The sequence below is a fragment of the Pristiophorus japonicus genome, chromosome 13 (genome assembly GCF_044704955.1).
Source record: "Pristiophorus japonicus isolate sPriJap1 chromosome 13, sPriJap1.hap1, whole genome shotgun sequence".
Lineage (NCBI taxonomy): Eukaryota > Metazoa > Chordata > Chondrichthyes > Pristiophoridae > Pristiophorus > Pristiophorus japonicus.
Genome location: NC_091989.1, coordinates 46720630 through 46746534, shown reverse-complemented (window position 1 = coordinate 46746534; position 25905 = coordinate 46720630). Strand labels below are relative to the sequence as shown.

At 42.6% G+C, this 25905-nt stretch overlaps 1 protein-coding gene across 1 annotated transcript in view; it reads left to right on the top strand.

The window, feature by feature from the left end:
- Positions 1–25905, top strand: part of tbc1d22a (TBC1 domain family, member 22a) — a 294045-nt gene that overhangs the window by 30539 nt on the left and 237601 nt on the right. The window contains exons 3-4 of the mRNA XM_070896745.1: positions 4972–5306; positions 17582–17764. Of these exons, the coding sequence (XP_070752846.1) occupies positions 4972–5306; positions 17582–17764 (518 nt within the window). The remainder of the gene's footprint in view (positions 1–4971; positions 5307–17581; positions 17765–25905) is intronic.

The following is a 25905-nucleotide window of genomic DNA, read 5'->3' as shown; positions in this document are numbered from 1 at the left end:
TTTTGGCACATCGCCGGGCTGATCACTCGCTGACAACATTACCGGGAAATAGTTGCTTTTCCCTGGCTTCACTCACAGAACTCGGCACTACGGACGCCATTTTGACGCCATTGTGAATATCGGAGGAAAGGAGGAAGGCTGCAAAAACAAGAGCGCTCTAATAATTTGAGAGTTCTAAGTGTATTTGACAGATATATCCAGTCAAATTTAAACATTATTTTAATTATATTTTCATTTATTTTTGTAGAAAGGTCAGTTTAGTAGTAGAAAAGGCATTTTTATAAACAGTGAAAGAATGGGGGCTGCATCTTCTCTGCCATTACTTGTAAGTACAGAACTGCTGGCATCTGAGCTTGAGTTAAGTGAAAGGGTCAATCGTAGAGGTTGCAAACTAATGCCAGGACGTATGAGGAGACCTTCCAGCCGAAGAACTTACAAGGAAAAGCAATCTTACCTGAACTTGTCTGAAAACACGTGCCTTCGGAGGTTGCGCTTCCGAAAGGAGATCGTCAATGAGATTTGTCAGGGGGATCTGCAGCCTACCAGCACCATCAGGACCGCACTGCCCGTTGAGGTAAAGGACACTGTAGCACTATCCGACGCATCTGGCTCCTTTCAGGCTTCAGCTGGGACATCTGCTGTATCTCTCAGCACGCCACACACCGCTCCACTCAACAGGTGACTCAAGCCCTTTACGTTCGCAGGATGGACTTTATAAACTTCTCTATGACCAGTGAAGCACAAACCGGGTGGGCTTTGGGGTTCTAGAGAATAGCAAACTTCCCCAAGGTGCAGGGAGCAATAGACTGCATGCACATCGCCCTGAAATCACCTTTACAGAATGCGGAGGTTTTTCGTAACTGAAAGGGATTTCACTCGCTAAATGTGCAGCTCGTTGTCGACCACAACCAGATTATACTGGCAGTTAATGCTAATTTTCCAGGCAGCATCCATGATGCACACATCCTGCATGAGAGTGCTGACTCTGACCAATCAGCCACAAGGTCACGGTTGGATGCTGGGGGATAAAGGATATGGCCATACCAGCTGGCTCATGACCCCCCTGCGTAACCCCGTTACTGAGGCCGAGAAGCGTTACAATGAAAGCCACATTGCTACTCACAATCATCGAGAAGACATTTGGAGTTCTAAAGCAGCACTTCAGATGCCTGGACCACTCTGGAGGCGGCCTGACCAGATCGCTGAGTTTATTGTGGTGTGTTGCATGATATATAACCTGGTTATAAGGAGAGGACAACATTTGCCAGATGGGCTGCCGGTCCACCTCGAGAAGGAATGGAGATGGAAGAGGTTGATGACGAGGAGCAGCAGCAGCAGCAGGAGGAGGAAGAGGAGGAGGCCGATGAGCACCTCGGGGAGGACGTTCAACCTGGCGATGAACCCATGCCCCCACGCCCACCCGCAAGAGTGGAAAAACCCCTTGTGAGTTACACGGCCGCAAAAGTTGCGTGAGCAGCTCATAAATGAACTTTCATTGTGGACGTCAGAGTTAGTTACGTTTATCGCAAAACAATGGTTGCATTTGCGTTAGCGTTGAGCTACGTTACCTCATTGCCTGGTCTGGTCGGCCATTGTTTACATTAATATCTTATTACGTTATTACAAGAAAATGCACAACAATTGTAAATTGTAAAATATAATAACATTTTACTCAAACAAAATTTAAATTTCAACTGCAACAGGAACAACCCAACAACCCAGCCAACCTCCAAACAACACCCCATCAGTAAACCATTAACAGAGAGAACTAAAAACAATATTCTCACATCACCATGTTTCCTTACCCGTACTCTAGCCCTACCCGCCCAATTTGGTCCCCGGGTGGCACCGAGATGTCCCGGAACTGCTGGTGCGATTGCCTGTTGGGCGGGTGTAAGAGGGGAAGGCGAAGCATGGGGATCGCCTTGGGAGTCAGAAGGAATTGCTTGCTCCTGACCTGCTTGTGTGCTGGCGTTTGCAGTCTGCGGCATCACGTCACGTTTAGGTGCAGTGCCATGTCCCGCCAACAATGCATGCTACAAGGCATTGGTGGTGACAGTCTACTGAATCATCTGTTCGAGCGTCTGTTGTGACATCCGGAAGAAACGTCTGGAGATGGTCGCGACTTATTGCGACGGTCTCATTGCACATTTGAGCCAAGCCATCCTCTCCTTGCACATTTGAGCCAAGCGATCAGCCTGGGTAGGCGTGTGCTCCACTCACTGACTCAACCTCCGTGGGGTCTGCGAGGGCATGAATGCTCGCCTTGGCATCGACAGTTGCACACCGCTTCTTCCTGCTGCGGCTTCCGTCGAAGATGCCGACGTAATGGCCACAGGTGATTCCACCACACGATGAGGGATGCTATGGGCATCTTCCTCTGAATCCACTTCCTCCTCCTCCTCATCAGGCTCTGTGGTATCTTCCTCCTCCTCCTCCTCCACCCGTAGAGAGGACCACCTGTAACAGAACTGCTGGTGAATCTGCACATTAGTGCTGTGGGTGTTGTGGGCCCTGCAAAACACAATTGAGCCCATTGAGATTATTGCAGAGGGGTACACATTGCAGAGGAGCATCACTACTACAATAAATGAAACCAGGAGACATTACATAACATACATAACATATGGTAGTACATCTTTGCGGAATTGAGTAACAGAGTTGTGGAGTCAGGATTAGTCAGAGATATACAGATTGATTAAGAGGACCGTACATCGTATATTGTCGTGAAACGACGTTACATTACTTTAACACTGCTTGACACATTACTCACGTGACACATCAGTGGGCTCGTCGGATCCACAGGAGGTGGCCACTCAACTGTGGGTCCCCACCAGAGCTGCAGCACACTCCTCAGTGTCACTCAGCGGTTGTAACACAGCTGTGCCTCCTCCCGTGTGCCTCTGCTGGGCTCGGTTGTTCGATATCTTCCTCTGCAAAACTGGCAAAGTGTATGGCATAAGCTGTATGGTATGTGTACTATCATGGAAAGACATTTTAACAGTTATAACGCATATCGGGGATATGAGGTGATGATTGACACAAACATATCTCTCTCTAATACAATCTCCATTTGAGGTCTGCAATGTCAGGAGCTAATGTACAAAAGTGTCCTGCTGTGTACAAAACAGATTTCACTGCAGGCGATTTAATATTAAAATTATAATAATATACAATGTAAAATCTATACTTACTCTTGCTGATGCGACTAGGCTGTTCCAATGCTTGCGGCATTTGTCGGACCCCCTCGCCTCATTTGACGCTGCCGAGACGACAACCGAAATCTCATGTAGCCCATATCTTCCTGTATGTCTGGGGTGGGGGTTTCCCACTGTCACCCCAGGTTATCTTTCCCCACCTTGCATACACCTCTTGAACGAGGACCTCGTTTGCCTCATCTGAGAAGGGCTTCGCCCTTTTGCGAGCCTCCTCCACATCCGATGATGATGCTGCTGACATTTTGATAATTTTTATAATATTTTGAACTCACATTTTAAAATTAATGTTTTCGACTACACTTTTTCAAATGACAATTTTCACACTGACGTTTTCCAATTATCACCTTTTGCTCCCTCCATCCTCCCTCTCGCTCCCTCCATCCTCCCTCTCGCTCCCTCCATCATCCCTCTCGCTCCCTCCATCCTCCCTCTCGCCATTCTCTCTCCCTCCTCCCCCCGCCACAATTGGCCTCCTGAGCATGTGTCGATGACCCCTGACCTTCCGAAACGTGCAAAATGCTGTCAACCGAAAAAAATTTTTAAATCGCATGAGCAGAAGACTGTTGCGAGGGAAGCTTTCGCCTTCCACATCGCTGGCCATTCGTTGGGTGAGCGTCACATCGCTGAACTTTTGCATCGTCCATTTGACATCGCTGGCCTATCACAGAGTGGAAAATCGCCATCCAAAAAATGGGCGATGAGCCAGCGATCAGGAAGGTCGGGACATTGAACATCGCTGGAACATTACCCATTTTTTGGGTGATAGACAGCAAAGTGGACAGTCTAGCCCCTTGTTTCTTCTTCGTACTCCCCATAATCTGCCTTATCACTTCAACTCCTGAGGGAGAATGTTTCAGAATTTCTTCTCAATACACAAAGGTAATTGAGGAAACTTCTACAATACCCATCTCCTTTTAATAAAAAGAATAGAACTGCAATTACTACTTCCAAATGCTTTTCCTTATTTCCCCAGCCCCCTCTGTGCCATTTCAGTGGTGGGAGAAGATCTATGTCCTTCCAGCTCAATTTTTCAATTCTGTACTGTTGACTTGCGCAAGAAACATTTCCATGGTGGTCGCAGCACAGGAGCCATCAAGTATTAAATCATCTTTGCTTGTATCTAATTCCATGACTTAAGATCTTCAAATTTGTAACGAAACAAATATTTATCCAGCATGCATTGTTCTTATCAAGAGTCTGTTTTACATATACACAGCTCTGGAGGTTGAAATAATTATTTCTCCAATCTTAGAATAAAGTAAGTTCAGCTTTTAGTTTTTTTGCATCTTTGGAACCTTTCTCAGTGCATTAATCCTTTAAGGTTCGATTCCCAGAATGTACGTTCCAAATATAGCATCGCCAGTGTCCTATACCTGTACTCGGTTAGTATACTTGCAGCAAATGGTCCTTGACTTTTTTTCATGTCATTATGGAAGTGCACTTGATAATTGGTGACAGTCACATGGTACAGGAGATTTTAATGGAAAAACAATATTCTGACAGTTACTTTTGATCAAAAATATGCACTTCATACAATATCCAAGAGCACGCCAAATAATGTTCCACCGCTGATCTTGGGTACCAAAATACAAAATATGAGTGAGAAAAAAAAATAGAAATCCACAACACAATACAATATGACCGTACGTCATTCTTCCTGTTAATTTAAAAAAATATATATACCAGAGTATCTGAAGCTATATTTAATAATAAAAAACATTGATGTGATGCACTTTTTTTTTTGATCCAACAGCTTGCTCAAAGCAAATTCAAAGCCACAATCTTTATCAATGAGGACAAAGAAGGTTACTACTTTCCAAGAGTTTGAGAGTATTACAAGTGATGCCTGGGATGTTGGTGATGACGATGATGAACTCTTGGCCATGGCTGCTCAAAATCTGAATACTGATGTTGTCATGGAAACAGCGAATAAAGTAATTCAGATTCACAGCAAACTACAAGAACAGAAGCAGCAAGACAAACAAATGGAGACGACACCTGAACAATTGGACAGTTTGGAACAAGCAGACAATAATACTGACAAAATTGTGAAGTCTAACAGTGCAGTTGAGCTTGATATATCAACAGGTAATTTGAACTATTAAATAATATTTAATCAAACTATCTTTACACTTTTATGTTGCTAATTTTGCATTCAAATTGAAACTTTCCACGGTTATTTTTCCAAAACTTGTTCTTCCTCCAGACCTTTGGGAAATGTAAAATTACAGACTTTCGAAAGGAAGAATTAAAAAAAAATACAGGTCGACACTGCCTTAAACAGCAGATGAGCATTTGGGCTGGAATCTGTTATTGGCAGAAATGCTGTTACTGGCAGAAATGCTATAGAGCATTGTGTTGGCTGTTTAGCCAGTTGCTAGTCTAGTCAATCTATTTGATTCATGGCATGTCACAGAACACTGAGTAATTGATAAAGCACCATATGATTCATTTGCTGACTGCAAAACTCTTATGTGCAAGGTCCTGGATTCAATTCCCAATTAGAACTTGAGATTTTACTTGGATCTTAAAGAATTTGTGAGACTTTCTAAAAATGTAAAGCTAATTAATATTTTTGCATTAGATATTCTAACTTTTGCATGATGCTCACCTCTTTTCTGACTCAATCTTGAGGTCCTGAAGTAATTATATGTTCATGTGATCAACCTGCATTCTTGCCAGTTTGTCTTCGTCACCCACAGATATTTACAACAATTGTTATAATCTTAATTCTCTTTGTAATTGTTCAAACTAACCTATAGTTGCAGTTCATTTTTTAAAGTTTATATAAGATTTGCACAGTTGGTTCTTCTGTGAGTACAGATCTCAAGTACTTTTAAATGTTTTTACATCAGTTTTTAATCTAATTTGTTTATTGACTATAATTTTTGTTCTGTTTCTCTATTGTTAGCACTTTAAATATTTCAGAAAACCCAACCGGAAGATGCTGTGTGATGCAGTAGGTTAGCACACTGCTCTTTCCCTTCAAGGGCAAATGTTCAAATCCTCCTCCCCGCAACTGCAAGAATGCTACATTCTTATAGCACCCTCGCCTCTGAGTAAGAAGGTTGTGGGTTCAAGTCCCACTCCAGGGACTTGAGCACAAAAAATCTAGGCTGACACTCCAGTGCAATGTTGAGGGAGCACTGCACTGTTGGAGGTGCCATCTTTCGGATGAGACGTTAAACCGAGGCCCCGTCTTCTATCTCAAGTGGATGTAAAAGATCCCATGGCACTATTTCGAAAAAGAGCAAGGAAGTTATCCCTGGTGTTCTGGCCAATATTTATCCCTCAATCAGCAGAACAAAAAACAGATTATCTGGTCATTATCACATTGCAGTTTGTGGGAGCTTGCTTGTGTGCAAATTGGCTGCCGCTTTTCCTGCATTACAACAGTGACTATACTCCAAAAGTACGACATTGGCTGTAAAGCACTTTAAGATGGCCAGTGGTCATGAAAGGCGCTATATAAATCCAAGTCTTTTACATGAAATATGTTTGGGCAGTTTTAAACTAGCTTGTGTGCATGGGCCCTGGTAATGAATCTGAATTATACCTGTGTTGCCTCAGCTGATTTTATTTTAAACTTGGAATATTTTTGGAATGTTAAATTGAGCATTTCTTTTCCAACAATAAACCAGAAACTGAAATTAGGCTGGTTCTCAGTGATCAGAGTGTTATAAAAGCAGGCCCACTGTGTACAATCTGAAGCATTTTATGCTGTTGCGAATGTTCTTGTGACAGCTACTGGGCCTTACATTGTTGCATTCTAATCGCGCCATGTGCAGAGAAAGATGTGTGGGAGTCTTCTCCCACATTGAAGGGTTGGGCTTAGTTTGTAATTTTGATTATTTGGTGGCCTGACCCCCCCTCCCTCTCTCTCCCGCCCCCCCCCCCCGGGTCAATCTCATAGACTCCAGAGGACAGGCTTTCCTTCTCCCCATCATTTGGACATGTGATTGAGCTGTGGGCTCACAGGAGCAGCCTGTAAGGTTTTAGAAGTCTAGGCCACCTATAGTTTCAGTATCTTGGCCGAAGGAGGTGAGTTAATATACAGAGTTAATAAGCTACGTCATTTTGTTTTTCTGAACAGATGAATGTGGGAAACATGATTGTTGTTGTGGAAATGCAAAATGCCCCAAATTTTGACAGCCCCCAACATCTAAGTGCCCATAATTAACTACAAATTGACAATCTCACTCTGGTGAAAAGGGGAAGGAAATGACTGAGCAATAGGTACAACTCTTACGGGTTTGAGGTGAAGGTTAAGGCATGTTGGGACAGAGCAAAGGAAGTATTAATCTGCTCATACACATTTTGTATCTGCTGTGGAAGTATTCAGTTCTGAGACTGGGCAGCAACAGTGCTTCCCGCCGAGCACAAAATTCACCCAGTGTCTTTTTTAATAAGTAACAATGTGAATTGTGTTTGAAAACCAAGTGAGTATGGTTCCACTAATTCAAACTGGAACAAATAAAATACATCCATTGTGTTTTTACTCTTCAGTAAACATCAGCTCAGTCATCAGTAGAGGTTCACATTGAACAGGTGTTCTCGAGCTGGCTCTACATTGAGCTTGTGTTCTGAAGAAATCCGTATACGAGTAGGTTTAGCGCAATTCTATTGGCACCTTGGAAGTGGCATATTTGCAGTGTGCCAGTTCTGAAGGCATAAGCTAAGTTGTACTGTTCTACAGTAATAAAATCAGTAAATGCTGTAAATATTCAGCAGGTCAGGCAGCACCTATGGAGAGAGAAACAGTATTAATGTTTGAGTGGAAATTGTCAAAAGTTACAATAAAAAATGTATTTAATGCACTTCTCCCAACAATGCTCATCAGTTGCAGTTAGAAATATATACTGCCTAACTAATCTTCTGCATCTCCATAGACCCTTGGATCTTGAGTTTAATGGATTTTGGAACATAGGGGCACACGTAGGCCATTCAGCCCATTGAGCCTGTTCTGCCATTTAATGAGATCATGGCTGATCTGCATCCTAACTCCATCCACTGGTCTTGGCTCCATATTCCTTATACCCTTTGATAGCAAAAATCTATTAATCTCAGATTTAAAATTATTACTGCTTTTGTGGGAGAGATTTCCACTATCACCTTTGCGTGAAGAAATATTTCCGAACTTCTCCCTTGAATGGCCTGGCTCTGATTTTAAGGTTATGTCCCCTTGGCCTAGACTCCCCCACCAGCGGAAAAGGTTTCTTTACCCTATCAATTCTTTTCAAAATCCTAAAACCTTCAATCAAATCGCCTTTTAACCTTCTATATTCCAGGGAATACATGTCTAGTTTATGTAAAATCTCCTCATAATCTAATCCTGGGAGCCCCAGTAACATTCTGGTGAATCTGCACTGTGAGAACTGTACATAGGACTTCTGACGTGGTTTAATCAGGACTTTGTACAGATGTAGCAAAATTACCTCTGTTATATTCTAGCCCTCTAGTTATAAAGGCTATCATTCCATTAGCCTTTTAAATTATTTTTTATACCTGACTACTGCATTTTAGTTATCTGTGTACATGGACATCTAAATCTCTGGACTTCCACCGTTCCCAGTTTTTTACCATTTAAAAAAAAAAGTACTCCGATTATTCCTTTCTTTGGTCCAAAATGGGTGAGCTTGCGCTTACCTATGTTGAAATCCATCTGTCACAGTTTTGCCCACTCACTTAATCTATCAATGTTTCATTGTAATTTTATGTTCCTGTCTACACTAATTATTATACCAATCTTTGTATCGGCAAGACTGGATATGTGGCTCTCTATTATGCTATCTAAGTCATTAATAAATAGTGAATAGTCCAGCACAAATCCTTGTGGAACACCACTCGTCACATCCTTCCAATTCAAGTACATACCCCTTATCCCAACACTGTCTTCTACCACTTCAGCGATCTCCTAACCAAGGCAATAATTCGCCTTCAATCCCATGAGCTTGAATTGTAGCTAATAATCTCTTGTGTGAAAACTTATTGAGTGCCTTCTGGGAGTCCATATAAACTGCAAGCATTGTCATTCCCCTGTTTACTACTTTAGTTACACTCTCAAAAAAAATCAATTGGGTTTATTATACATGACCTACCCTTTACAAATCCATGTTGGCTTTCTCTAATCACATCTAATTTCTCTGCTCAGTCACACTGTCCTTAATTGTAGATTCCAATAACTTCCCCACAACAAATGTTGGACTAACAGGTCTTTAATTTCCTATTTGTTCTCTCTCTCCTTTCTTAAATAATGGAGTTATATTTGCAATTTTCCAATCGAAAGAGACAATTCCTGAACCTCAAGTGCTTTGGAAGATTATGGTTAAAGCATTTCCAATTTCCTCACCTACTTCCTTTAAAACTCTGGTGTGGAAGCCATCAAGTCCTGGGGATTTGTCAGTCTTTAGTGCCATTATTTTTCTAATACTGTTTTCTTGATTACGTTGACTTTCATGAGTTCCAGTCCTTGATTCATTATTACTTTCCCTGGAATGGCAGGTATATTATCCTCTTCCTCTATGGTGAAGACTTAGGAAAGTAATTATTCAACGAGTCTGCTATTTCCTTATTTTCATTTGCAATATTATACAAAAGGGCTCACATTACCCTTGACTATCCTTTTTCTTCTAATACAATTGTAAAAACTTCTTGTGTTGTGTTGATCTTTATCCCTTGTAAGTTTCTTCTCGTATTCCTTTTTGCAGCTGTTAATATCTTTGTCTTTGCTATTATTTATATCTATCCCAGTCCCCTGGGTCGACACCATTCTTTGTACTTTCCCCTTTTATATGTTCTTTCCTTTTGTTTTATTTTATCTCTCACCTATTTTGTTCACCATGGCTTGTTTTATTTGGTAAGTACAACTCTTTCCCCTTGGTATATAATCTGCTCCTGTATTAAACTAAGTTATTTTTTGAGCATCTCCTACTGTTCATCTGTAGTTTTGCCTGGTAACAGTTTTGACCAGCTTGCTGTTGTCAGTCTCTCTCATACCGTTAAAGTTAGCCATACCAAAATCGAGAATCTTAGTAACTGTTAGATTTGAAAATGAGAAGTTTGAAACTTAACATTGAATTCAGTCATATTATTTTGATCACTGTTAGATAAATGTTCCCGTACTTTATTAACTAAGTCTGGCATATTACTAAATCTAGTGTGGCCTGTTCTCTTGTTAGTTCTAGAACATACTGCTCTCAAACACTATCTTGAATGAACTCAAGAAATTCACTACCTTTCTAACTTGAGCTATTCTGCTCTTTTCAACCTATATGAGAATTAATTTTTCCATTAAAACAATTCTGCTTTTGCTACAAGCCTCTCCAATCTCCTGAATTAATGCATTCTGCAAGTTCATTGCTGCTATCGGGGCATGCCGACAACTCCCAGTACAGTTATATGTCCTCTGGCCTCAATTTTAACCGTAGAGTCTCTGCTGGTTAATTGTTTTCCCTTAACTATATCCTGTTTTATTATTTTGCTGCGTTTGCTTCTGCCTAACGTGTCTGATTGAGCAGGTCACCGGGGGGAGGCGAGGGGGACTGTTGCCAGAAGGCTGCTTTAGTGCCAGTCTATTGTAATGGATTTTGCAATAAAGAAAAGATAGACTTGTATTTATATAGTGCCTTTCACAACCACCGGATGTCTCAAAGTGCTTTATAGCGAATGAAGTACTTTTTGAACTGCTGTCACTGTTGTAATGTGGGAAATGCGGCAGCCAATTTGCAAGCTCCCACAAAAAGCAATGTGATAATAACCAGATAATTTGTTTTTCCTTATGTTGATTGAGGGATAAATATTGGCCAGGATACCGGGGAAAACTCCCCTGTTCTTCATTGAAATAGTGACTTGAGATCTTTTACATCCACCTGAGAGAGCAGACGGGGCCTCTGTTTAATGTCTTAATAGATCTGAATATACAGTGTATCTCGGGCCCTTTTGACCATTGGAGAAAAGGCATACTCATCAAAATCTGCCTGTATTAATATTTTTTCCCTTATTATGTTTGATATTCTCAAAAAGCAACTTTAGCCATTCATGCTGTAGTTTTCAAAACTGAAAGTTGCTGCTTTTTTCTGAAGCTATTCTGGCCCATGAAGGTTTTTAAATTTAAGGAAAAGTCTGGTGGTAGAGTGGTTGAAAGAGGTGTGAATGTTTCACAACTAAACAAAAATATATCCCAGTGAGAAGGAAAGACTAAGAAGAGATAACCATCTGTGGCTAACTAAAGATATAAGGGATGGTATCAAATTCAAAACGAGGGCATACAATATGACCAAGACTAGTGGGAGGCCAAGGATTGGGAAACTTTTAAAAGCCAGCAAAGAACGACTAAAAAATAAGAGAGAGGGAAGATAGATTATGAAAGTAAACAAGCAAGAAACATAAAAACAGATCGTAAGAGTTTCTACAGGTACATAAAAAGGAAAAGAGTGGCTAAAGTAAATGTTGGTCCCCTAGAGGATGAGACTGGGAATTAATAATTGGGAACAGGGAAGTGGCAGAGACTTTGAACAAATATTTTGTATCTGTCTTCACAGTACAAAGCACTAAAAACATCCCAATGGTGGATAATCAAGAGGCTATAGGGAGGGAGGAATTTAATACTATCACTATCACTAAAGTAGTAGTACTCGGTAAAATAATGGGACTAAAGGCGGACAAGTCCCCTGGAACTGATAGCTTACCTCATAGGGTCTTTAAAAGAAGTGGCTGCAGAGATAGTGGATGCATTGGTTCAATCTACCAAAATTCCCTGGATTCTGGGGCGATCCCAGTGGATTGGAAAACTGCAAATGTAACGCCCCTATTTAAAAAAAGGAGGCAGACAAAAAGCAGGAAACTATAGACCAGTTAACCTAACATCTGCGGTTGGGAAAATGCTGGAGTCCATTATTAAGGAAGCAATAGTGGGACATTTAGAAAAGCATAATTCAATTAAGCAGAGTCAGCTTGGTTTTATGAAAGGGAAATCATGTTTGACAAATTTGCTGGAGTTCCTTGACGATGTAACGGGCAGGGTGGATAAGGGAGAACCAGTGGATGTGGTGTATTTGGATTTTCTGAAGTCCTTCGATAAGGTGCCACATAAAAGGTTACTGCACAAGATAAAAGTTCACAGGGTTAGGGGTTATATATTAGCATTGATAGAGGATTGGCTAACTAACAGAAAACAGAGAGTTGGGATAAATTGGTCATTTTTCGGTTGGCAAACTAGTGGGATACTGCAGGGATCGGTGCTGGGACCTCAACTATTTACAATCTATATTAATGACTTGGATGAAGGGACCAAGTGTAATGTTGCCAATTTTGCTGATGTTACAAAGATGGGTGGGAAAGCAAATTGTGAGGAGGACACACAAAATCTGCAAAGCGATATAGACAGGCTAAATGAGTGGGCAAAAATTTGGCAGATGGAGTATAATGTGAGAAAATGTGAGGTTATCCACTTGGGCAGAAAAAATAGAAAAGCAAATTATAATTTAAATGGAGAAAAATGGCAAAGTGCTGCAGTACAGAGGGACCTGGGAGGTCCTTGTGCGTGAAACACAAAAAGTGAGTATGCAGGTACAGCAAGTAATCAGGAAGGTCAATGGAATGTTGACCTTTATTGCAAGGCGGATGGAGTATAAAAGCAGAGAAGTCCTGCTACAACTGTACAGGGTATTGGTGAGGTCACACCTGGAGTACTGTGTTCAGTTTTGGTTTCCACATTTAAGGAAGGATATACTTGCATTGGAGGCTGTTCAGAAAAGGTTCACTAGGTTGATTCCGGAGATGGAGGGGTTGACTTATGAAGATAGGTGCAGTAGGTTGGAGTTCAGAAGAATGAGAGGTGATCTTACTGAAACATATAAGATAATGAGGGGGCTAGACAAGGTGGATGCAGAGGATTTTTCCACTCATTGGGGAAACTGAAACTAAAACTAGGGGACATAGTCTTAGAATAAGGGGCCGCCCATTTAAAACTGAGATGCGGAGGAATTTCTTTTCTGAGGGTTGTAAATCCATGGAATTCTCTGCCCAGAGAGCTGTGGAGACTGCGTCATTGAATATATTTCAGGTGGAGATAGACAGATTTTTGAGCGCTAAGAGAATAAAGGGTTATGAGGAGCGGGCAGGGAAGTGGACCTGAGTCCATGATATTAAATGGCGGAGCAGGCTCGAGGGGCCAGGTGGCATACTCTTGCTCTTATTTCTTATGTTCTTACGAGTGGGACTTGAGCCCACAACTTTCTGCCTCTGAGGCGAGTGTGCTACCCACGACTGACACTTTGAAGTGATGCAGTGTGACGTGCTGAACTCATCTCGTAGTTGGCAGTATCCAGGGATGAAAATAGAAGTGAAATGGACATGTCCTTGATCAGTGCCTGGGACGTCACTTGGCTGTAAAGTGATATGAAGTACTTTAGAATGAAGCAATTTTGACAGCACCTTTATAGTGAAAAGTTGCAACATGGAATTGTTTTTTTATGAACTTGTTGAATAGTTGCAGTTCCAGGTCTTGCCATTTCTGCTCTTGAACCAATCATTTAAAAGAATGAAAGAGTAGACCGGGATCATTGCCTCCCTGCAATATCCCTCTCTTAAATGTACTCCAATTTAAAATGTGACTGAAATATAAAAAGTACAGTTAGGCACATATTAATCACTTGGATCTGTTCAGAAGTGCCAATTCTTATTGCCTCCGGTCTTGTACAAAATTGTGGTACTCGTGCAGCATATTCTGGAACAATCTCCAAGTCTAGAAATTCGTGATATTGATTCCGAGATATTGTAGGGTGCTACATAATTTGCCCCAAGTACATGTTCTCGTGACGGTACTGCCACGCATATCCTCAAAACTCTGGGAAATAATACCAGAGTAACAGCAAAAGTAGTACTGCTTAGCTTGATAGGGAGTGAAATGTGCAGCATACAAATTTCCCATGTCAATTTTTTCAGGAACAGTGGTGTCGTGACATGTAGCCGTTATTGAACTGCAATGAGTCATCAATCATAGGCAGTCCCTCGGAATCAAGGAAGACTTGCTTCCACTCCTAAAGTGAGTTCTTTGGTGGCTGAACAGTCCAACACGAGAGCCTCAGACCCTGTCACAGATGGGACAGATATTCATCGGGGGAAGTGGGGGGTGGGACTGATTTACCACATGTTCCTTCTGCTACCTGCGCCTGACCTCTTCACGCTCGCAGCGTTAAGATTCGAGGAGCTCAATGCCCTCCCGGATGCACTTTCTCCACCTAGGGCAGTCTTCGGCCAGGGTCTCCCAGGTGTCAATGGTGATGTCGCACTTCACCAGGGAGGCTTTGAGGGTGTCCTTGTAACGCTTCCGCTGCCCACCTTTGGCTCGTTTGCCATGAAGGAGCTCCGCGTAGAGCAATTGCTTAGGGAGTCTCGTGTCTGGCATGCGAACTAAGTGGCCTGCCTAGCGAAGCTGATCGAGTGTGGTCAGTGCTTCAATGCTGGGGATGTTCGCCTGGGCAAGGACACTGATGTTGGTGCCTCTGTCCTCCCAGGGGATTTGCAGGAGACATCGTTGGTGATATATCTCCAGCGACTTGATGTGTCTTATATATATCGTCCATGTCTCTGATCCATACAGGAGGGCGGGTATTACTACAGCCCTGTAGACCATGAGCTTGGTGGTAGGTTTGAGGGCCTGGTCTTCGAACATTCTTTGCCGCAGGTGGGCGAAGGCTGCACTGGCGCACTGGAGGTAATGTTGAATCTCCACATCAATGTCTGCCTTTGTTGATGAGGGGCTCCCGAGGTATGGGAAGTGGTCCATGTTGTCGAGGGCCGCGCCATGAATCTTGATGACTGGGGGGCAGTGCTTTGCGGCAAGGACAGTCTGGTGGAGGACCTTTGTCTTACGGATGTTAAGCGTAGGGCCCATGCTTTCATATGCTTCGGTGAATACATTGGCTATATCCTGGAGTTCAGCCTCAGAATGTGCACAGACGCAGGTGTCGTTCGCATACTGCAGTTCAACAACAGAAGTTTGGGTGATCTTGGACATGGCCTGGAGGCGGCGTAGGTTAAACAGGTTCCCACTGGTTCTGTAGTTTAGTTCCACTCCAGCGGGGAGCTTGTTGACAGTGAGGTGGAACATGGCAGCGATGACGCAGCCCTGTTTGACTCCAGTCCGGACGTGGAATGGGTCTGTAATGGATCCGCTGGTAAGGATCACGCCCTGCATGTTGTCGTGGAGCAAACGAAGGATGTTCACAAACTTTTGGGGGCATCCAAAACAGAGGAGGACTCTCCATAAGCTCTCACGGTCGACAGTGTCAGAGGCCTTTGTAAGATTGAAAAAGGCCATGTACAAGGGCTGGCGCTGCTCCCTGCATTGTTCCTGCAGTTGTCGTGCTGCAAAGATCATGTCCGTTCCCTGTAGGGGACGAAATCCGCACTGCGACTCCGGGAGGAGCTCCTCGGCCACAGGGAGAAGACGGTTGAGGAGAACTCTCGCGACAATCTTCCTAGTGGCTGATAGGAAGATTCCCCTGGAGTTGCCGCAGTCAGATTTGTTCCCCTTTTTAAAAATGGACGCGATCTCCCCGCATGCTCTCCTCCCTCCAAATGAGAGAGATGAGGTCATGTATCCACGCCAACAGCGCCTCTCTGCCATATTTTAGCGCCTCAGCAGGAATTCCATCCACACCCGTAGCCTTGTTGTTCTTGAGCTCTTTTATGACTTTGCCTACCTCGTGCGGAGTTGGGGTTTCACTGAGGTGGTGGCGGGTTGCATGTTGCGGGATGGAGTTGAGAACACTTGAGTCAAAGGCAGAGTCTCGATTGAGGAGATCTTCAAAGTGCTCCTTCCATCGGGCCCTGACAGCCACGGTGTTGTTGATGAGTGTTTCCCTGTTCTTGGCCAAGAGTGGGGTGGGGCCTTGGGAGTTTGGACCGTAGGTAGCCTTGACTGCAATGAAGAATCCTCGCATGTCGTGGCTGTCGGCCAGTTGTTGTATCTCCTGTGCTTTCTCCATCCACCACTTGTTCTTTAGGTCCTGGGTTTTTTGTTGGACCTCAGCCTTGAGCTGCCTGTAATGTTGCTTTGCAGCTCCCGAGTTGGATTGTTGCTTGAGGCTCAGAAATGCTCTGTGCTTACGATCTATTAGTTCTTGGATCTCCTGATCATTTTCATCAAACCAGTCCTGGTGTTTTCTGGTTGAGTAACCAAGTGTCTCTTCACAGGCACTGGTTATGGAGGCCTTGAGGGCAGACCAAGCGCTGTGGGTATTGAGCATCTCAGGGTCATCAAAGCACACCAGATTGGCTGTGAGGCGCTGGTTGTATAGGACTCTCTTAGCTGGGTCTTTAAGTGCCCCGGTGTTAACTTTTTTGCGGCACTGCTTCTGCTGTCCTCTCTGCTTTGGGGCTATGTTAATATTGATGATGGATCAGATTAGGCGATGGTCTGTCCAGCAGTCATCAGCTCCTGTCATGGCACGGGTGATGCGCACATCCTTGCGATCCCTGGCTCGGACGATGACATAGTCCAGCAGGTGCCAGTGTTTGGAGTGAGGGTGTTGCCACAATGCCTTGTATTTGTCCCTCTGGCGGAATGTTGGTGATGAGGAGTTCGTGTTCTAGACATTTTGTCAGGAGTAGGATGCCGTTGGAGTTGGATTTCCCTACCCCCTCTCTGCCAATCACACCTCCCAGAGGGCTGTGTCTTTGCCGACCCTGGCATTAAAGTCACTTGGGAGGATCAATCTGTCGCTTGTGGGGACGCGGGACAGGGATGTCTCGAGGTTGGAATAAAAACCCTCTTTACCCTTGTCCATTGCATCGAGTGTAAGGGCATACGCACTGATGACTGTGGCGCATTGGTTCCGGGATAGGATAAGGCGAAGGGTCATCAGGCGTTCGTTAACCCCGCATGGGGAGTCTTTGAGCCGGCCGACCAGTTCATTTTTTATGGCGAAGGCGGTGTTCTTCCTCTGGTTTTCCTTTCCAGACAAAGGTATAACCTCCACCATGTTCCTTGAGCTGGCCTTCCCCTGCCTGCCTGATGTCAAAGCGTCTAAAGCGTTCCCGGGCAACTATGGCGGTGCGGCGTTCCGGCCTGTCGATGTTGGAGTTGCAATGAGTAAAAGCATCTCCTTAGGCTAAAGAGAGCTTTGAGCACCAGCATGTGCTCCATCTGCTTCTGAAAACCTCAACCCTGATGAAGATTAGTTTGTTGTTTTTTAATTCTAGATCGAGTGTAAATACTTAACTTTTCATTTCAATTTGCAGAGTGCAATGGAACTTTGAAATTCTGAGAGTCAATTTTATATTTTGGGTTTATCTAGAACATTAGATTTAAAATGTCGTAATTATTTTTGTCTTAATGTAGTTTGTGTAATTTACAGGTTTAGATGATTTTGAGAAGACTTCTCTTCAAATGCAGCAGTCTGTCCCTTCCAGATCAACAATTCCAATGGTAGCAAGAATTGCAGACCAGAATACCTCAGATGCTCCTCTAATGACGGAAAGAGAAATGTCTCGACTAGAAAAATTCAGACAGCTGCTGGCAGGTCCAAACACTGATTTAGGTAAGCCTTAACTATGGTGAGGTGAAGAGCTTCTCTGAAGATGTGTAACATGTGAGGATCCTATTTTGTGATAGGCTAATTAGGTGTAGCCTTATCATCCGATGCCTCCTGTTTCAGGGAGGACATCACTTAAAATTCAGTGAAGGCTTGATCCATTCGTACTAATATTAACAAGGCAAACAAAAGTAATTGGAATTAAATCAAAGCAGGAGGAAATTTCACAAAAGGTTAAAATGTGGATGTTGCTCACTGCAAGCAACCAGTGGGGCAGTCGTCACTGCACTGACTGAGCCTAAAAAGGAAATAGATTTGAGAGTGGCCATTAATCATTCCCTGAAAGCATTTAGTCAGTGTTAATCAGTTATCAGTGAGGCACATCTTCTGTTTTTTTTAAATAAAAAGTAAGTGTGCCAAGTGCCAACTATATTCCAGCAATTGATTCTCGAACTTAATCAAAGTGTGCTTTAGTCATTTAGTACCTGTTTTTATAGATGCTTCTGAACAAGTAACTGTGATTAGGAGTTAATTGCTACTATTATGTGCTTATAAATGTCCAAAGCCTCCAAATCCCAATTTATATTAATTATGGGGTGAGAGAACTGAAATTTTAAAAATGGATCTGTTTTTAATCGAAATATTTAAAAAAAAAGTTTTTTTAATTGATTTGTATGACTCAGTTTTAGATCCTGTGATGACGATTCATGAAAATCATTTGTTGGTAGATATGTTTTGTTTTTGCAGTATTAATTATTTTCAGAATTTGATGCTGTATTTGAACAATATTACTCTGGCAGTGTCCTTTCACTATACTTAAGTGAGCATTTTTCTCTAATTTGGCATTATTAGCAAATTCTGATATTAATTCTTCTTATGCCCTGGTCCAAGTCCATTGTGCACGTGCTGAGTATGAGCAGTCCCAACATGGAGTCATGGGAAATGCCTCCAGCTCCATTTTGTAATCTGAGTAGTATTCATTTATTTATACTCTGCTTTTTATTCTTTATGTCATCACTTTCCCTTTAATTCCACAGTCTTAGTAAATCTCTGGTGTGATACTTCAAACGCTGCTTAAAAATCCATATGTACTATATCGACTGCATTCCATTGCTTGCAAACTTGATTTTTTTTTAGCTGTTTACTAATGTTATTCCTTATGATTTGTAGCAGTTTTTTCTACTCATGACATGAACTTGAGTGATCTATAGTAACTGGCCTTATCCTTTTTCCATTTTAAGAAAAGTACTAAATTGGCCACTATCTAGCACCTCTGCTGTTTATTATTAATTCTCTCCATATTCTGGAGTGCAGATCGTCGGGTCTGTTGCCCTATGTACTTGAAATCTCATAAACCTAATGAATTTTTATACTTCCACATCATCCTGCATTCTGTCTTCATGCTCCTTCAGGTAGAGAGGTGGAATAGAAAAATTCCTTGCACCTTTAACACACACGAACATTTCAGAGAAGGGGGAAGAGGAGGAGAAAGAGATATTGGCTAAGAATTTGAGCAGAATTGGGGAAGGTGACCAAAGAGGTATTGAGGCTTTTGTAAGTGGAGAACAAGGTGCAGTGATTTCAGAAGAGACTTTAACTTTTCTTCTTTGACTGCTGAAGGCTCTGCTTCTGAATTTGAGAGAAGGAATTGGGGTTGGGTGGTGGGGGGAGGAGGGAAGAAAGTTACTTTCTGGGATGTAGGACTGGTGGAGGTTTCAGGGGTAGGGTGGGGCAAGGAAGGACATGTAAGATTTGTAAACAAGAGTGAGGTATAGTTGGTCTAAAGTAGTGCTCGGAGGCTGGATAAAGTTGAGTCTGGAGATGATTACAATGTTGATAGTTTCATTGTGGTGGTAAGTATGAAACTGGAGACTGTTGGATACAGGAAGAGATAATCGTGGTGCTGGGTAGGATAGACACTTTAAAGTTCTTCAGGATTAAAAGAGGCTCCAAAGTTACACACTATTGAGGACAACTTGAGTCAGCAGTTAGGAAGGGGGATTGAATCAGGGGCCAAGCAGGATGGTCTTGGCCTTTGTCCATGTAATGTTGGAGAAGGTCGTAGCTCATCTATGACTGCTTTCTAAGCTTTTCTGCCATATTTTATTCTCTGCTGGAAAATTTTCTCTTTAGTCTTCATAACCCCACCTTGTACTTATAAACGACATTGCTATTATCCTTTATGTTGACCACAGCTTTTTTCATAATCTCTCGGAGCACTTCTATTCCTACTTGTAGCTTCTCTTCTATGCTTTTGGTGTTTCCTTTTGTAGCATTAGCCTTCTTTGACCTTGTTTGACCTAATCTTGCAGTTCATTTGTGGGACTTTTGGCATTTTCTGCAGCCCCTTTTCTCTTGGCCGGATGTTTAGTATGTAGCTGACTATCTCAAACTCAAATATTTAACACTGCTGATCTGTGGTTTTATCTGCCAAGTTTTTCATTAAATTAATGTTACTTCATTTCTCTCAAATTTACTTTTTTCCAGTAAAGCATCTTTTTGTTTAAAAACTGTTGTGTGATTGTGGTGACTCTTGCCATAGTGTTCCGATTGTGTGAACTTTAATGGGGTATAATGACTATATTGAGAAACAAATTTACAGGTTTGAGAATTTAACTTCAGTGTTTAGAGTAATGTGTCCCCATAGCAATGGTGATGGTTTAAAAAATGTATGTGCAGTAAAAGGAAACAGCCATGAGAAAAATGTTTACAGGTGCTAGAAGTGTTGTCCATTTGACAGGTTTAAGTACATCAATATGTGTTGATCTATACCTACTCACAACATGTAACTACTTTCGGAGTTGAAATGGTGTGATGATTTAAAACGAACTGTTTGTCCATTGCAAGTTTATTCATTTACAAATTTAAACTTAAATTAAGTAAATTGTCATTTGAAATAAGTTAATGGCCAACCCCCTCCATCTCTGGTGAAGAAGCATGTGATCAAAACTTGTCTTTGGGTTTTACCAGTGCCGCTTTGTAATTATGGCTGTGTGCTAAGCAGTTTGATTCATTCTTGCTTTTTAGTTCACTATTTCGCTCCCTTCAGGGGTAATTCCTTGCTTCTGGTCAATGTATTTCTCATCAGAATTGAGTTTTTAACTTCAAACCAATTTGTGTGGAATTAAAGGCAAACCTGTAATAGACATTCCATGACGAGTGCCCTTGTCTCTGTTGCCCTGCTTGCCGCCGCTGCCCTTACCTCGGGGCTTCCTTGCCGGCCCGCCGGTCCGGACGGCTCCTCCGTGGCAGTGGGTCCCGCCGCGAATGATCTCATTGATGGGGCCAGACGGTGTGAACAGCTCCTCGGCGAGGCCCCTCCTTTCTGACGTTCCAAAATCAGGAAATACCCGAATGTGGACATGGGTGTTTCCAGATTCTTGACGTCAGCAAGACGATTGAAAGCCCGGAATCTGTTAATGGCCTCTGGCCCGAGGGTTCCGGATTTTGGGCGCTGCACCTGTATTGAATTTAAGTCAGCTAGGAGGCCAAAATCTAGTGTGACATAATGTGCTTTATTTTTCAACAAACTGCTGCTTTTCACTTGTTCCTGAAATTAATTTGTACTCCATCACAAAGCAATTGTGTTCACCTAGGAATGTGGGAAGGTTCATGTGGCAGATTTTAAATTGTTTGGTGGCCTGCTGATGACTTGTATCCTCCAACTTAATAACACGACAAAAAATGGATGCATCCTGTAGCAGTGAATACCTGTATTCCTTAACAGTGTAAAGCTACTGAGACAAAATTATGAACCAAGTAGCTTTGTAACCTAGACAATGTTAATAACCGACAGTCATGTGGTTGAATAAAACACATTATACTTCAATATATTTGTAAAAGTGAAACATTGCTACCTGCTTATGTGATATAAATAAAGCATAGATGTATGCACTTCCTTTCCTCTGGCTAGTACCTTGAACATGGGAATCAGCAGCTATCTTGAAGGAAAACATATTTACAGCAGTATTATCATTTGTGAGTTTGCGCTTACCAATAATGAAACTTAATGCTCTACACCTGCAGAGTATTTGCAAGTATAGAGTTAACCTGGTTATCTGTGTATTCACTGATAAAATTTCCATAGCAGAGACTAGATTTGAAAAGTGCAAAATGTTGATTGTTACCATTGAGCATTCCTGTACCCAGTGATGACTTTCAGGTTTTTGAGTCACATGTTTTGTCATAATTATTCAAATGCATTCCAGTTGTTGGTTGATGGGGAGTGAGGGAAGCACATCTTAAAGCAAGTCATGCTGGTTTCTCCTGTGTCATCCAGAACCTTGTATGACCCAAATATTTAAAAGGAAATTTTAAGTGGACATCATCATAGGCAGTCCCTCGGAATTGAGGAAGACTTGCTTTCACTCTTAGCATGAGTTCTTAGGTGGCTGTACAGTCCAATACGAGAACCGCAGTCTGTCACAGGTGGCACAGACAGTGGTTGAGGGGAAGGGTGGGCAGGGTGCCTGGTTTGCCGACGCTCCTTCCGCTGCCTGCGCTTGATTTCTGCATGCTCTTGGCGACGATACTCGACGAGCTCAGCGCCCTCCCGGATGGACTTCCTCCACTTAGGGTGGCCTTTGGCCAGGGACTCCCAGGTGTCAGTGGGGATGTCGCACTTTATCAGGGAGGCTTTGAGGGTGTCCTTGTAACGTTTCCTCTGCCCACCTTTGGTTCGTTTGCCGTGGGCGAGTTCCGAGTAGAACGCTTGCTTTGGGAGTCTCGTGTCTGGCATGCGAACTGTGTGGCCTGCCCAGCGGAGCTGATCAAGTGTGGTCAGTGCTTCAATGCTGGGGATGTTGACGTAAGTTGGAAGTAAGGAAAGGCTGAATGGAATAAGAAATAATTGTGACCATATTTTTTTGTGCATTTAATGTAACATTGCACTTTTGATACTCCAACTAGACGAGCGAGAACATCATGCCTTCTACTGGACAAAAGTTTTCAGAGTAAAAGAATCTCAAACATTTTTAGATATTTGAAATGAATGAGATTTTTATTTAGACGATGCCCATCGACAAGTCTTTGCATTTGTGATTCTGTCATAAAGCTGTTGTCTAATTTGATTGTGCTATTTGAAAAAGGACTGCAAACTGTGCCTGTTTTGGTTATGTGTGCTTAAGCTACCATCTTGATTTCTGGTGTCTTTCCTGCTTTTAGTTAACTTACAGATTAGCTGTTTCCAGTCTGCAGTCAAAGCAATGTGTTTGTTATGTAGTGGGCTGGTAAAAATGTTCAAGTTGGTGGAAATTAGAAACCGATTATGTCAGTGGTACTGCAGCTCTAATTGCATAGTTTCAATAAAAATTATGGAGACATTGCTGTTTATAGTCATTAAGCAGCTTGTATAGCCCACTTAAGAACTTGAGCATATTATCTAGGCTGGTGCTTCAGTATAGTACTGTAGGACTGCTTCATTATTGAGAGTGCGATCGTTTGGATGACCGTGGCCTGTCTCTGTTCGAAATGTTTGTAAAAGGTCCCATTGCACTACTCAAAAGTGTAACTTTCTATATTTAAGTACCCCTAAGTTCTAACCGTTCCACTCCTACCTGTCCCACCAACGTTCCCGGTAGTTCCTGTACCTTGGGGCCACTTGGAGTGTGTTTCTGGGCTCTGTTCTTGATTCCTTCCTCCAGCTAAATCCTCTTCCTCCAGCTAAATCCTGTTCCTCCTGATTTTACTTGTAATCATGGGCTAAGCTTATATATGTTCACTGGCAAGTTCGACCTCTCTGCTGCTACTGTTGATTGCAGGGTGATTGCTGTTGTGTCGCACTGCCAGACTTGCATTTCTGGAGCAGCCAAGTTTTCCTTTTATCCGAAGTCAATAACATAATTGTTAAGTGCAGCAGAGAACCAGTCTTCTATTGCTGCCTCAGGAATTAGTGAGGAGGCTCAGTCAAGAGTCAAAATCAAGTTGAAAAACTCAGACAGGCTATTGGGCACCTGGGTCTTGCTTTCTCCTGTCAGCAGTTACTGTGCAATGTTGTAAAATTGACATGATGTGGGATGACCTATTGGAGATGATCTTGCACCTCATAAGTGCTTTTGATGACTTCATACCTGCGATATTAATGTGTACACAATCATAGTAAAGTCCAGATATCAGTTATTATGGCCTGTACCGAAGTGAATAACTTTACCGGGGGAAGTGAAGGAACGTCAAGTTGAGTTGCAGCACATACATGCTGTGGTATGATGCACAAAAAATGTAAAAAAACAGTTTCAGCTTTACATCAGTGCAAATTGTGTTGTATAATTGGTGAATAGACACTGTGGCTTTAAATATGGTGGTACAGGTTGAACCTCCCTTATCCAGAACCCTCGGGATCTGGCCTGTTCTGGATAAGGGATTTTTCCGGACGAAGGGTGGTCATGTTAAATTGGATGTTACAGGTACTGAGCAAGGGGCGATTGGGGCTGGGAGTGCGGCAGAAAGATCATGGGGGATGGGGGGATGGGGGCGGGGGGGAAGAAAGAGTCGGCAGTGAGGAAGGACTTCAATTTATTCACGTTGGAGTTCTGCACATGTGCCACCCGGTGACCGGGAATGGTTCTGGACAAGGGAGGTTCAACCTGTAGAAGAGGTTTTGCATTGTTAATTTTAAAATCGCACTTGATTAAACTTAGTGACATTTTGCTCTACCTCCCCAGTCCTGTCACTCAAAAGTACTGCAACCTCCAGTCAATCCTCACCACTTTTTTCTGGTCTCAAAGATCACTGCCAATATATGTACAGTTGAAGAATACCTACAGTCGTGACTAGGTTTGTCCATCACTGGCCTGCACTTTGGTGTCTTGTCCGAGGTATTCGACTTTTCAGTGGCTTCGACCAGTGTTGTTTCTGAGCTGCAGTTGGGTTCAGATACTGGCTAACTGCTTATGTAGGATGAATTGCACACACAATCTTAGACATCCCAGTCTGGTTCTTGAATTTTGTCCAATCCAAGGTTACTAAATTATTTTTGCTGCTATTGTCCACTTCCTTCTTGATATTTTGATACAGTTTTGCATCTTTGCAAGTAAATGAGTAAATCCTTGGAGCTTTCCCTGTCAATTCAACAGGGTATGTTAAGCTGGTGTAATTTATTATATTGTGTCGGGGCAATTAACTGACTGGGGCAAGAAGTGTCATCTAATGGTCTTAGAAATTGAAAAGTACTACTCTTCTCTTTTCTTTTGCATATTAGAAAAGCTGAACATATGGCAGTTTAAAGTAATTCCGCTGTACAGTTTCTCCAGTTTTTAGGTATGATGTTTCAAAAAGGTGTCGGTGCAAATCTTGCGATTGTGATGCAGTACTCCAGGTGTGGTCTTACCAATACCCTGTACAGTTGGAGCAGAACTTCCCTACTTTTATACTCCATCCCCTTGCAATAAAGGCCAACATTCTATTTGCCTTCCTAATTACTTGCTGTACCTGCATGCTAACTTTTTGTGTTTCATGTGCAAGGACCCCCAGATCCCTCTGTACCGCAGATGTATTGTTAGTGTGTGCAGTTGCAAAACCTAGTTCACGAAGAAACTTCTGTTTGGTGCTCAGAACATAATGTAACGTAGCTTATTTATCTTGCATGTTGTCGATAATGAGTGGAGAGAATTTGGTATTTGTCTAATTGCAGATACATTCCTTTTTGAGATGCTTGGTTGAAGGTTTTTGTTTCTTTTGCCGTCAGCTGTGGCTCAGTTGGTACCACCCTCTCCTTTGAGTCAGAAGGACGTGGGTTCCAGTCCCACTTCTGAGACTTGAGCACAAAAATCTAGGTTGCCACTCCAGTGTAGTCCTGAGGGAGTGCTGCACTGTCAGACGTGCCGTCTTGCGGATGGGACGTTAGAGCAGACGGGAGTTCAGTTTTTCAGCTAGAAGTAAAAGATCCCATGGCACTATTTCGAAGAAGAGCAGGGGAATTATCACCCGGTGTTCTGGCCAATATTTATCCCTCAATCAACATAACAAAAACCGATTATCATTCATTCATTCATTCATAGGCAGTCCCTCGAACGAGGATGACTTGCTTCCACAAGAGTTCACAGATGTTTCAATGAAGGACATAGAAACATAGAAAATAGGTGCAGGAGCAGGCCATTCAGCCCTTCTAGCCTGCACCGCCATTCAATGAGTTCATGGCTGAACATGAAACT